Source organism: Streptopelia decaocto, assembly GCF_964273445.1.
Source record: "Streptopelia decaocto genome assembly, chromosome: 10".
Lineage (NCBI taxonomy): Eukaryota > Metazoa > Chordata > Aves > Columbiformes > Columbidae > Streptopelia > Streptopelia decaocto.
In genome coordinates this window covers 7,679,161-7,691,793 of record NC_138665.1, presented here as the reverse complement: position 1 = coordinate 7,691,793, position 12,633 = coordinate 7,679,161, and the positions used below count along the sequence as shown (strand labels likewise).

General features: G+C 36.1%; 1 protein-coding gene across 1 annotated transcript in view; it reads left to right on the top strand.

The window, feature by feature from the left end:
* DIAPH2 (diaphanous related formin 2) overlaps window positions 1-12,633 on the top strand; it is a 209,323-nt gene that overhangs the window by 151,477 nt on the left and 45,213 nt on the right. Inside the window, exon 27 of the mRNA XM_082061623.1 lies at window positions 2,437-2,532. Coding sequence (XP_081917749.1) covers window positions 2,437-2,532 — 96 coding nt within the window. The remainder of the gene's footprint in view (window positions 1-2,436; window positions 2,533-12,633) is intronic.

Here is a 12,633-nt window from a genome sequence, read left to right as displayed (position 1 = left end):
TTTTGCATGTATGCATACATGTGCTGTCTCTTCAGTGCTTGGGACCGACCTGGAAAAGAAAAATGAGGAAGCAAATACTTGTTCCAGGTGAAACCCCTGTCCTTATGTACAATGGAAGATACCCAAAAGAGAAATAAGGATTATGTGTTTATCAGTTTAGAAACTTTGGGTAGTTTTTGTCTTTGTTTCTGATTTGTGTCTGTAAGTTACTATAGGTCGTATTTAAAAAAAAAAAAAGGGGGGTGGGGGTGCAAATCGTGCAAATCAAGGAGATAGCTGGTAATACGAGGAGATAGCCGGTAATATGTGAAGTACCTCAGCAAGAACTGTGGAGAAGGACTGAAATGGCTGTAGAATTCTGTTTATAAATTTTAATGAAGGCTAACTGAAAATGCAGTTCTTTGTCCAGTTTCCATTTAATCATCTGACAACTTTGATTAAGATGCAGTGCTGAGATCACACCCAGCATAAATTTTACTTTGAGGAGTTAAAAATCTCATTACTCTGCTCTACAGCTTCCTTAATTTATGTGTCTTTATATTGTATATTTTGATATTCTAAAAATAGGGTGGTTTTTAGCTGTTGCAGTAATTAGCAGGTAGAATAGCATACTCAACAAAAAAGTGAAAGGCTACATAAACATTTATGAAGTATTGAAGGATTTTAGTCTTTTTTGAACAAATTCTGCCAAGTCTTATTTTTAATGAAGGTCGAATGATACTGTAATTTTTCTGTGCATAAAGTATTCTAACTTATTAACTGGTTCTGTGTATTACAGTAATATTCATTAAATGTTTCAGAGCAACTTGAGGTGTATTAGTTTGGACAAAGTGTATTCACAGAACTTTGATTCAGAAAATAAATTTAATACAGTATGAACAATAAATCAATGAATAAGCATGTGTATGATAAGGACCACAAAGACAAATAATTATGTTGTGTTCTTCAGACAAGATTCTGGCCTTGTATATTTGAATGTAAATTGAGGGAAGCTAATTTACTCATTTGTTTTGCAGGAACTTAGTTTTTAAGGGGTTTAGATCGCACATAATTAAAACTGGTATTTCAGAGTCTTCTGCTGGTTATGACTCTTGCTCTGCTCCCTTTCATCTTAAACTGGAGAGAACTTTATGTATGTGTTGCATATTATACATAATAGTTTAAATTACATTGATGTATAATTTAAATTTATCAAGTAGTTACACTGATGATCATCATGTAGAAATTTGAAGTGGGTACTGTTTTAGGATTGTCATGCTTTTATATTGGTTCTGGATTTAGTCTAATAAATCTAAATGTAATAGAGAAGCAGGGCAGAATACCTTTTGCATTACTGAGCTGCTTTTAAACTTGAACATTTGAGACCCTAAATGTACATTTAACCTCCTACACTCAGCGTGAGTCAGAAGTATTTTACTGTAATCTAAATCTTTTGCATAAAGAAATTATCTTCCCACTCTGTGATGGGGAAATTTACATTAACTTGAAGTCTGAGAGATGTGAATAAAATGTCCACCTACCTGCGGAGTCTAGCCTATATTTTAGTTTTGGGTTATAACAGAGACATATGAACAGAAGAAGAGGCATTCATCAATAGTTTTGTAACATTGCAGTTCTTTGACCTCTATTTGTCATATTGTTGAATGCTGCTATCAACTGTTATTAACTGAAATGCAAAGGAAGTTACAGACTTGAATATGTAAAAAGAAAATAATATTTTTACCCAGATTTCCATAGTACACTATACATTCCAGCAATTTAAAGGCTACAGGTCAGCTTGGATATGAAAAAAGCAAGAGAAAGATTTAGTAGAAGTAGAATTCAGGTTTTAAGAAATGTCATGCCACCTACTTTCACAGCTGTATTCTCTCCTCTGTTCTTTCCTTACCTTAAGATCATCCCTGGTATACTGTTATATGTGTAGCATATGGTATAAGTATCCTCATATGTCATAGAGAATTATTTTTTTCAAGGATTTAGTGGATCACAAAGAAAGGAGGCAACATATAAAGTATTTGCAATGCTACAATATTTTACTTTGTGCCATTCAGTTTCATCAGATCTTCCATATGCATTGGTTAAATCAAGAAGAGATGACCTGTTTCTACTTCAGGAAAGTCTTAAAAGAATTTAACGGGGAAACAGCAGTCATTCACCAGGAGCTGTCTATCTGCATGCTGAAAATGTCATCAATAATGCACAAGATAACATCTCTGAGTTGAAAGAACAGTAGGATTGGCATCAATTTTGCTTAATAGAGCATCATACGTAAACTAGACAGTGATACCTAAAGCACTGACAAAATCCATTACATCTAAAATGTATACGTCTCTTACTTGGAAGCGTTATGTAAACTTGACAACACTTTTACTTTTTTATTTTTAAAGTATGATTTCAGTTACACTGAGATTAATATTATTTTTCTCCTGTTCCCAGAAGGTGATGAGACAGGAGTGATGGATAGTCTGCTTGAGGCCTTACAGTCAGGAGCAGCGTTCAGAGATCGCAGGAAACGAACACCAAGGCCACAAGGTAAGATGCTTTCTAAAAACTTTCAGTCATAAACTAAGTGCGCAAAAGATGTTTTGCAAAGATTTACCAAAAGTTTTCACTGAAAACCTTTGAGCTACTGTTGGTCATTGACTTGCTGTGAAAACACAGCATAATATTCGTGATCATGGATTTTTAACTTGATAGCTCTAGCTTCAGATAACTATGGGCTCTAAGAGGTGACAAAGGTTCCTATCGTGCTCAAAATGGCATTTAAAACATTCCTGCACAAAGTATGCTTGTCTCAATCTTTAATACCATAAGTATGATTAATTTATTTTAGGTGACACTGTGAAGAATAGTAGCTTCTTACACCAAGAAGAGTTTGAGTATATAGCTCATAGTCTTTTTCAAGCACGGGTCTTAGATATGTTCTGGTTTGGTTGGAAGCTGTAGTGTGTCTAGTCATAGAAGTCAAATTACAATAAAGTAGCTTCACTTTCTTGAGGGAGACAATAGTATTGTAGTGAATTTAGTCTGATTTGCTGGTTTAGTCTGAACAATTATTTTTTCCTGCAAATTTGGTTTTGAGAAAATTTGAGAGAAGACAACGCAACTGTGGTGTTTCCTCTACACTCTTCTCTCTCTATGATAAACCAGTTGCATACACTTAGTGAATATAATTTACTCCGCATTTAACTTTCATCAAAGCTCATGGTAGAATGCTATATTTTGCCATTTTTCTTTAAAACATGTCTTACAGTAAAAAATAGTCTTAAAAATTTACAGTTGAAACAGTATAGTTATTTTGCATAAAACCAGAAACTTGTGTTGGTTATGTACTGATAAAGGTTTGGCCACGTGGAGTCATTTTATAGAAGAAGGCATGTATATCTACCTGATCCTCAATGACCTAGGCTTAGATTCATCTTGACTGATTATTTTTTTTTTTTTATAGAAACAGAAAAGTAAAGGCAAATTCTACTACTCTCTTTCATCTGGCTAGCAAAGATGGTATATAATTATTTTTAATTTGCCATATGCCTGATCTTATGGAAATATAAAAATAAGTTACATAATTTACTCATACTAAGAAATGAATTCTGCTACAGTTCCAGTATAATTCTTAATTCAGAGCTTGTTTCTGCTCTCTGATCAGAACTGAAAGAACTCCTCGATCAAAATGGTTTTTCCATATCTTGAGAAATATCAATGTGAGGGATGGTCTCTTTGTATCGTGGCTTGAGGAGAGATTTGTCACTCAGTGGTGGCAAAGAAAAGCTTCCCAGGGACCAGAGAAGATTGTGCACAATCTGCTGCAAGCCGAAGTGACTGAACCCGGGTAAAAACCCAGTGACTCCCCTGCAACAACTGGGGCAAAGCTAATTCACAATCCCTTTTGTTTCTCTTCTGTTTCAGACACTCACTTTCTTTGTGTTTGAAATGTTGTTGTGTCAGTTGTTACTCTAGTGGGGTCTGGCTGTTACATTTGAGGAGCTGCTTGACTTAGGGGAACTTACTGTGAGAAAAGGTCTAGATGATCCATTTCCAAGCTCTGGACAACTCGAAATTTTCTCAGAAATAACTATTATGTAGTTGCAGAGAATAGCTAAAAGTTTTGTCAGGAGGCAATAAATATCAGTCCCAGTCAAGTATCTGGTATAAACTATGTAAATTTTCTCATGTGATTTAGGAACGTATAATACATGACATACAGACAGTAACTTGTCTGCTAACCAGAAGATACTTAAAAATATGGCTCTAACATCTCTAAGCAGTGAACTATAGCATTAAAAAGCAGGGATCATGTTTACAAACTTCCATATCTCTCCTTAAAAAAATGAAGAGACAATGACAGGTGTCTCATTGGTACCATCAACAGACTGAGTGTTCCAGAGAGTTTCATCTGGTGAGATTTTTGTGAACAGTTAAGTCCATTGCCTCCTATGCTTCAGTGGAAGAAAGAAAAAGTAAATATAAAAATGGGGAGAAGAGGCTGGGGCGTTTCTGGGCTAGCTGGGTCATTTGCTTGTGATTGGCAAGCATACAGGAAACGGTATAGCATGGTCTATACATGGTTCCCAGTGTAGGTGTTTTCTGTACTTTATTAGTAGCTTGCTGCACTCTCTGTAATCAGCACATATTCTTAACATATAGAAAACTATAGTTGCTGCCATTTTCAAAGTTAGACTTGTAGAGCAAAGTTTTGAGCTTGAACTTGTCTTGGTAGCTGTCATGGCCTGGGAAGAAAAATAGATGTTTTCTGCCTGTTTGGACACAGATTTCACTTTTGTGTGTCATACATGGCTTTCTCACTCCCAGTATCAGTAGTTAAAATCTAGTGAGGAGAAAAAACAACTTTTGCTTGCTTAGTTTTTGCAGTTTTATTAATTACTTGTTATGTATTAATTACTTGGTAGCCCCTACAAAAAGCATAAAAACAAAGCAAACTAAAAAAACCTGCAAACAAGAAAACACCCCCAAAAAACATTCAGCAATACAGCAAGTTCACTTGTGTAGATTTTCATGTAAGCTCTAGATATGTCTTGTTGCAAACTTGCTTGTTCTGTTTGCATCTACTCAGGGTGAAAATGAAAACTATAGAAGGTTACAACCTTCTCAATGGTTGCAACCAGTGGACCATGAAAATTTGGCTTTTGTTGTATTTTCTTCCAGAGGTTTCACAGAGCAAATTTAACTTAAATGAGCAAACTGTAGCTTTACTGCTAGTGGCATTCTTGATCAGTTTGACTTAAAAGTAAAAATGAACAAACACAACAAAAAACAACTTTCCAAAAGAAAACCCTCTGCACTGGCATGGTTTACTGCTACCTTTAGGTGAGTAGGTTGGACGTAGGGGGTGGATCTCCAATTACTACAGGCCTACAGCTCCCCTAAAAGAGTGTCATTCTACCAAAGATACCTGTTCAATTAGCCTGTTTTACTGATGTCACTGGTGTACCTTGTAGCATGTATTTGTGCTCACATGGTCATGTCTTTAAAATATTGAAAAGAATAAGGGTCAGACTGAGTGGGTAAGAGATGGAAATAGTAAAGGAATGGGGCTCTGTCTATAATGGCAGCCTTGTGCAGGGGGAGCTACTCCATATCACAGTTTTCCTACTGGGCAAAAAAATTTGGTGAAATGTACAGACAGGTTTAGAAAAGTAAAACTCATTTAAAATATGTTGAACTGCATTGTTTTTTTTTGTTTACTAAGCCTGTAAATGAAATGCTACAGTTTAATGGGTTGCATTGTAACTATGGGCTTTTCCAGTAAAAATCTTTTTGTTATCAAGTCACGGAAGTAATAATAAAAAATTCCTGTCCTCCTCCTCCTCCAGTTTTTCATTTCATTGTACTTGCATGTGTTCTTTGTTATGTAGGCTTTTCAATGTGAAAGAAAGTTTCTGCATGGTTTCTCTCTCCTAAGATTATTTCTGTATTTTTATTGTTTCTAGGTACTGGATTTTAAGTATAAAGAAGCTGTAAAATAATAATTAGAAATCAGTGTCCAGAAATGTTACTTCCTCTTCCAAAAATATACTTGCTTTTTGCAAGTTTGCTAATATTGAAATGAGAGTATAATAGAGAACAGTATTAGCTGGCATTCATCACAGGATACATGTTTAAAATGAGTGTCCAGCACTACTATTACACCAATTATTCCTGACCTTTTTTCTGGCCTTGGGGTATGATATTATTAAAGAAGACTGATTCAGGAATATTTTCTCTCTAATATTAGTTTAAGCGAATTTCTGCACAGAGCTAACGATTCTGTTAGGGTTCTTTCTGTTAAGCTGCTAAATGTTTTACTGTGGAATTTAAGTTTAATTTTTTCAGAAGCGTTAATAACTAATGCCCTCTTGTATCCAAACTTTTGCAGCAGTGATAATATGTGCTAATTGTAGTCTTTCACTACAGGGAAAGCATAGCTATAAGGAACATGCATGCAGGTTCTTTCTGCTTTAGATTTCAGTGTACAGTACATTTATCAAGTATTTCATGTGGTCTGTTAGTACACAGGTTTAGGGTTATTTTTCAATCCACAAATCCAAATCTAATCAGCTGAGTGCGATGTATAGTACGCACAATTTAGGAACTTCTGAATTTGACGTTATTGAGACTTGCTACGCTGTCATTACTATCTCCATATTAGCAGAATACTTGGAGAGTGAGGGAGAAGGAATGAACCTCCTTGTTCACTTTCCACATCTTACCTGAATCTTTTATGCAAGGCATCCGAAGCACTGACACCACTTGTTTAACTCTTAGAAGACAAAAAAAAGATCTGAGGCAATGATTTGTTAGTACTTTTTAATGACTTTTTATAATTTTTCAGATGGTGTCCAGATGCTTCCTTTAAAATATGCTTTCTAAAAAAATAAAGTAGGAGCATACTTTATATTCAAGTTCATCAGAATTCTAATAACATCTGGGTAGGAACAACCCCAAGTTCCAGTACAAGTTGGGGAATGATCTATTAGAGAGCAGTGTAGGGGAAAGGGACCTGGGGGTCCTGGGGACAGCAGGATGACCATAAACCAGCACTGCGCCCTTGTGGCCAGCAAGGCCAGTGGTACCTGGAGTGGGTTAGAAGGGGGTGGTTAGTAGGTCGAGAGAGGTTCTTCTTCCCCTCTACTCTGCCCTGGTGAGACCACATCTGGAATATTGTGTCCATTTCTGTGCCCCTCAGTTCCAGCAGGACAGGGAACTGCTGGAGAGAGTCCAGTGCAGGGCAACAAAGATGATGGAGTGGAGCATCTCCCTTATGAAGAAAGGCTGAGGGAGCTGGGGCTCTTTAGTTTGGGGGAGACTGAAGGGTGACCTTATTAATGTTTACAAATATATAAAGGGTGAGTGTCAGGAGGATGGAGCCAGACTCTTCCTGGTGACAGCCAATGATAGGACAAGGGGCAATGGGTTCAAACTGGAACACAAGAGGTTGCACTTAAATTTGAGAAGAGACTTCTTCTCAGTGAGAGTAACAGACACTGGAACAGGCTGCCCAGGAAGGTTGTGGAGTCTCCTACTGGAGACATTCAAAACCCTCCTGGACGCCTTCCTGTGTAACCTCATCTGGGTGTCCCTGCTCTGGCAGGGGGATTGGACTGGATGAGCTTTCGAGGTCCCTTCCAATCCCTGACATTCTGTGATTCTGTGTGATTCTGCTTTCACCTCTCTTTTCTTTGCCTTAGTCCTCTATACCCATTCTCTTCCAAACTCTGGAGTTTCAGTGGACTTCGTTTAATACAGCACAGTGTTATTTTGGTTATTATTATTTTTTAGTATCAAATGCCACAGATGTGCTTTCTATGTAGGTTTGAAGACTAAATTACCTAAAAGGTTGGAAGTCACCTACAGTTTTGGTTTTTTTGTATTATTATTATTATATTTCACACTGAATCTGCAAACTGTTCTAATGAGGTATGTCTTGCTAGATGTTAAGTCCTGCATTTCTAGAGACGGAGAGCTGAGTTTTGGCTACATCTGTATGAGGTAACTGAAGTTAGAATGACTAATTTTACACACAGAGGAAGGAAATTCATGCATTCATTTACCAGCTACATGAGCAGCAATGAATGAAATGCAAGGCTAACTTAATTTGCATGTGGTCCTTTGAATTTTCTTTGTCAGCGCTGACGCTGTTATCATGCAATTATTATGAAACACTTCTATTTGAAAAATTTTCTGCTGCAATACTGTTTACTTAAGTAGCGTGCATTGGCTTTAATATTTTAATATATATACATAATGAATGCAAAGGAAGGGAGAGGGATGAAAAACAGTGTTGCAGTGTATGACTTGGTAGCAGATTAACTGACGTTAGGTCAAAATTGTTATTTTATAGACAGGGATGCTTTCTGTTCCATTCTAATCTAACACAGCTATGTTGGCTTCTGAGTGACCTGCAGCATAGCAAAGACAAGTTCATTTTTCTGCGAAAGACTCAATAGGCATTGTACATCTATCAAGAAAATAAGTTTCAGGTGTATTAATCAATCCCTTATAAAAACTTGTTTATCAATATTTAATCTGTTCACTGGCTTGTGTAATTTTCATTTAGCTTAATTTTTACAGAAGATTGTTTCTAGACAAACATTAATAGTTTCTGATGGAAAAAATGCTCTAAGGCATATTATACTGGTCAAGTTTCCATGTTCCTACTAAGATTTTCATGCCAAAGAGCAATTTTAAATATATTTTAGCATACTGTAAAGAATGATTAAGCTGGAGAGTGGTATTGCAAATACAAGATCAAAAAAACAGAAGTCAATGATAGACAACAGAAAATATCATTGAAGAGAAAAATTTGCCTGTGAAAAAATAGAGTAGTTTAGCTGAGGAAGCAAACGAGTCTTAGAGTTATAGATGAGACTTTAAATGATCTGTTATTTTTTTTTTCTATGCTTAAAGTTTGCTGTTATTGTTAATTGGAGGCATGCTACCAAAAAAACCCACACTTTGATCTTTGTAGCTTATTACACGTGGAAAATCTTACCAATTTAGGGGTATAGATTTTATAATATCAGCTCGTCCTTAATTCCATTACTTTCATGCTTCTAGGAATTTAGGCAAAGATAATTTTAGGACGGTATTTGGTGCATTGGCAACGTGTTGCCGGGTTTTATACTGTGATTTTTTTGCATCTCTCTCCAAGGATTCTTTGGCCATTCATTCATAATATATTTGGCTTAAAAGGCTATAGGTCTGACTTTGCATGGGAATGCACCTTTTCAGATTACATTTCGTGCTGTTGTGCTGCAGGCAAGTTTAAATTTCAGGGAGCGTATTGGGACCTGGTCATTCAACATTTTTAACACAACTTCATGCCTGTATCTCCATTACATTTTTGAAACTGTAGCACAGGTGGTTCCTCTAATTATTGTGCATTATTGCCTCAACAGTATGTGGGTGAGCTGTTCCCTTTGTAATATATGTAGTTCCAAAATTGCCCTCATATCCTAAAAACTGTCAGTGCTAGTTAATTGTAATATATTTGTACTGCTAGATTGTTTCCGTTTTAGTACTCTTATATTTTAAAGGGTGCTACAATTAGAATAAAGTTATTTTTTATTATGAATAAAACGGATGTGAGATATTGATGGTGTAGGTTAATAATAATTATAATAGTGATATCTTTTGAGTAACTCTAATTTCAAATCCTAGAGTAATTTATATACTGTAAAAACCAGACACCAAACTTGAAAGAGTTAGTTTTGTTTGGTCCTCTTCAAAAAATACTGCAGAAGATAACCTTTGATATTTGTTGTGTTTGTCTCAATAGATCTCTGCGTATTACACTCCTGATTACTTTTTCTGAGGAAAAAGTGATTTAGACTATAAAATTTTATAATAGTATTATAATTAGGATCTGTCAGTCTGTGCATTAGCTAATCCTCTTTTACCCTTTCATGGAAGTATATAACATCATAATATTTTTATTTTAACAACATATATGTACTGTGCAGTCTCTTCCAGATGGATGTCTAAAAATAAACAAGATACTGGAGTTATTCAAGTTTGATCTATATTATTTTTTACTTTTCATTTTCTCTGCGATTTTTATATATTTTTCTTCCATTTTCTGTTAATGCACTAAGTATTCTTTGTGTTGTTGAATAGGATTCTATTTAAATAGTTACAAGTCAGGTATACATGTATCTGTAACTCCATGAATAGATTACTGGAATGGAATGTCTGCTTTTCTGCATTTTTTCCCACAAATTTAAGTTAAAAAGAAAAATAGGCAAATCACACTGGAAGAGAAAATGTTCAGTTACTGTGTGGACTTTATTTTTTCATTTTGAAGTGAACAGATTTCTGAAACAATAGGGAAAAAACATCGCTTATTGACAGCAGGAGCTTATCTTCTGTAAGTGTTTACAGTGCGGTTTTTTTGGAGACCTTGGAACTATGGTGATATTATTGGTGGCTTATGAGACAATGCCCAAGGTAAAACTTCACTTCACCACTTATCAGGGGATGCGTGAAGGCTCTTGGGCTGAAAGGTTCCGTAGGTCAGGCTATAGAAGCTGTCAGTCAGACTGAGCAGACAAGAGAATGTGTTTGGGGTTTTTTTCCCTTAGTAAAAGGGGGAGAGAGAAATAATCCAGCTTTAAGGGGGTGCAGCTTTTTCCTTCTGTAATCAAGCTACATTGTCAAATTATGCTTTAAGCTCTGCAAGAATGAGGGATAAAAATAATTAGATGAAAGACACAGAAAGTCTTTGTGATTTCATAGAGCATAATTTGAGTTTGAATTAGGTCGATTTGAGAAAAAGCTAAATTTCACCATTACTGGGGGCCGATTGAAATCTAGCAAGGTGTTGACTCAGTTATTTAGAAATTAACTAATTATTTCCTTATCTTTTTTTTTTTTTTTAAAAAAAAGATACCTGGTGATTCACTCCTGAAAAAAATATTTTATCACTTTTGTCAGACATTCTGAAGATGCTTCATAATTTCTTCACGTGTAAACACTACTCATTACAAGGTGGATTTGACAAAAGCATATTTTATTTTAAAATCATCTTTACTAGAGTGAAAAACCTTAAAAGGAGATTTACTTAGAAGTTTCATTTCTTTTCCTAATGGACAACCACTTTGAAGGAAGGTAGATTTATTTTTATGGAGTCTTTTGAGTATTTATTTTCTGTTGACATAATATAGTTTATCACTATGGAATATGCATTTCAGAAGAAGGTGATATCTCTTCACTGAAGGTGATCATGATTTTCTTTTAAAGCAGTAGCAACATATCATCTAAGTGAACAGAGTTTGAATCTATTTCTGTATTGTGCTTTAACATCTTAAGAAAATCTTTTAAAATGTATTTTTTAAAAATTGAAAAGTTTTATCTGGGCTCCACAATTTAAGAAGGATGTGAAGGTCCTTGAAGGCATCCAGAGGAGGGCAACAAAGCTGGAAGCAATGTCCTTGGAGAAGCAGCTGGGGATTTTGGACTTGTCTGGTTTGGAGAAGGGGAGCCCGAGGGGCGACCTTATGGCTCCCTCCAGCTTTCTGATGGGGGGATGTGCAGAGGCAGGTGCTAGAGCTCCTCTCCCCAGGATCCAGAGATGGAATGGTTGGGAATGGCTCAAAGCTGTGCCAGGGGAGGCTTAAACTGGGCATTAGGAAGCATTTCATTACCGCGAGGGTGGTCAAACACTGGAACAGGCTTCCTAGAGATGTGGTCGATGCCCCAGCATTTGAGGCATTTGGACAATGCCATTTAATAACGTGCTTGAATTTGGATAGCCCTGAATTGGTCAGGCAGTTGGACTAGATGAGCGGTATACGTTCCTTCCAACTGAAATGGAAATAGTCTGTTCCAACTGAAACAGTCTGTTCTATTTTTGTAGCAGTGAGGGGAGAGAATTTAGGGGTATGTATGAGCTTTTAAAAAGCTGGTTTAGCAGTTTGCTGGAATTGCATTGCTGTTAGAGCTCTTATTGTTAGAAAAGTAGTTGAAAGGGTGAAACATTCAAAGACAAAGCAATCTAATGGAACATAAAACCTGTAGAGAAATTATTCTTCACTGTATGGAGATACAGTTCAAGGTCTGCAAAAAATTCTGCAATTCTGGCCACGTAAAGTATAATGGAGGATAAAATTATATCATGAGAGAGAAAAACATAAAAACATTTTGTACTCAATTGAGTATCAGTTGTCAGATACTGAAGACATATTAGGAAGACGTGATGCTCTGCACAAGTACAGGTATGGGTGAGCCTGTAGACAGGGACTGATGTGAATGCATAGCTGACCTTGTTGTTTGATATTAAGGCAACAAATTTGCAAATAGCACCTGTGTATTTAAATATTCCACTGAAACATTTCTCTCTTGCTGTATGGGGGTAAGATGGTGTGTGCAAGAGGGACTGCACATGCACATACAGATTTGCTGGTAAAAATATCCTGAACAGCTTCAGTACGCTATAGTCTGTTGTTTTCTCATTTGTCTTCCAGAATAGCATAAATGATGTGGATTTTTGCTTTGCTGGCATATCACAGGAACATTTGATGTTCAGAAAGCTTTCTGAAATTGTCTGTATGACTCTTTTTTGCACTGAAGCTTCACATAATATCAAGATTGGGTTTGAATTATCACTGGTAGTTTTTTAGATACAGGTCATTAGAT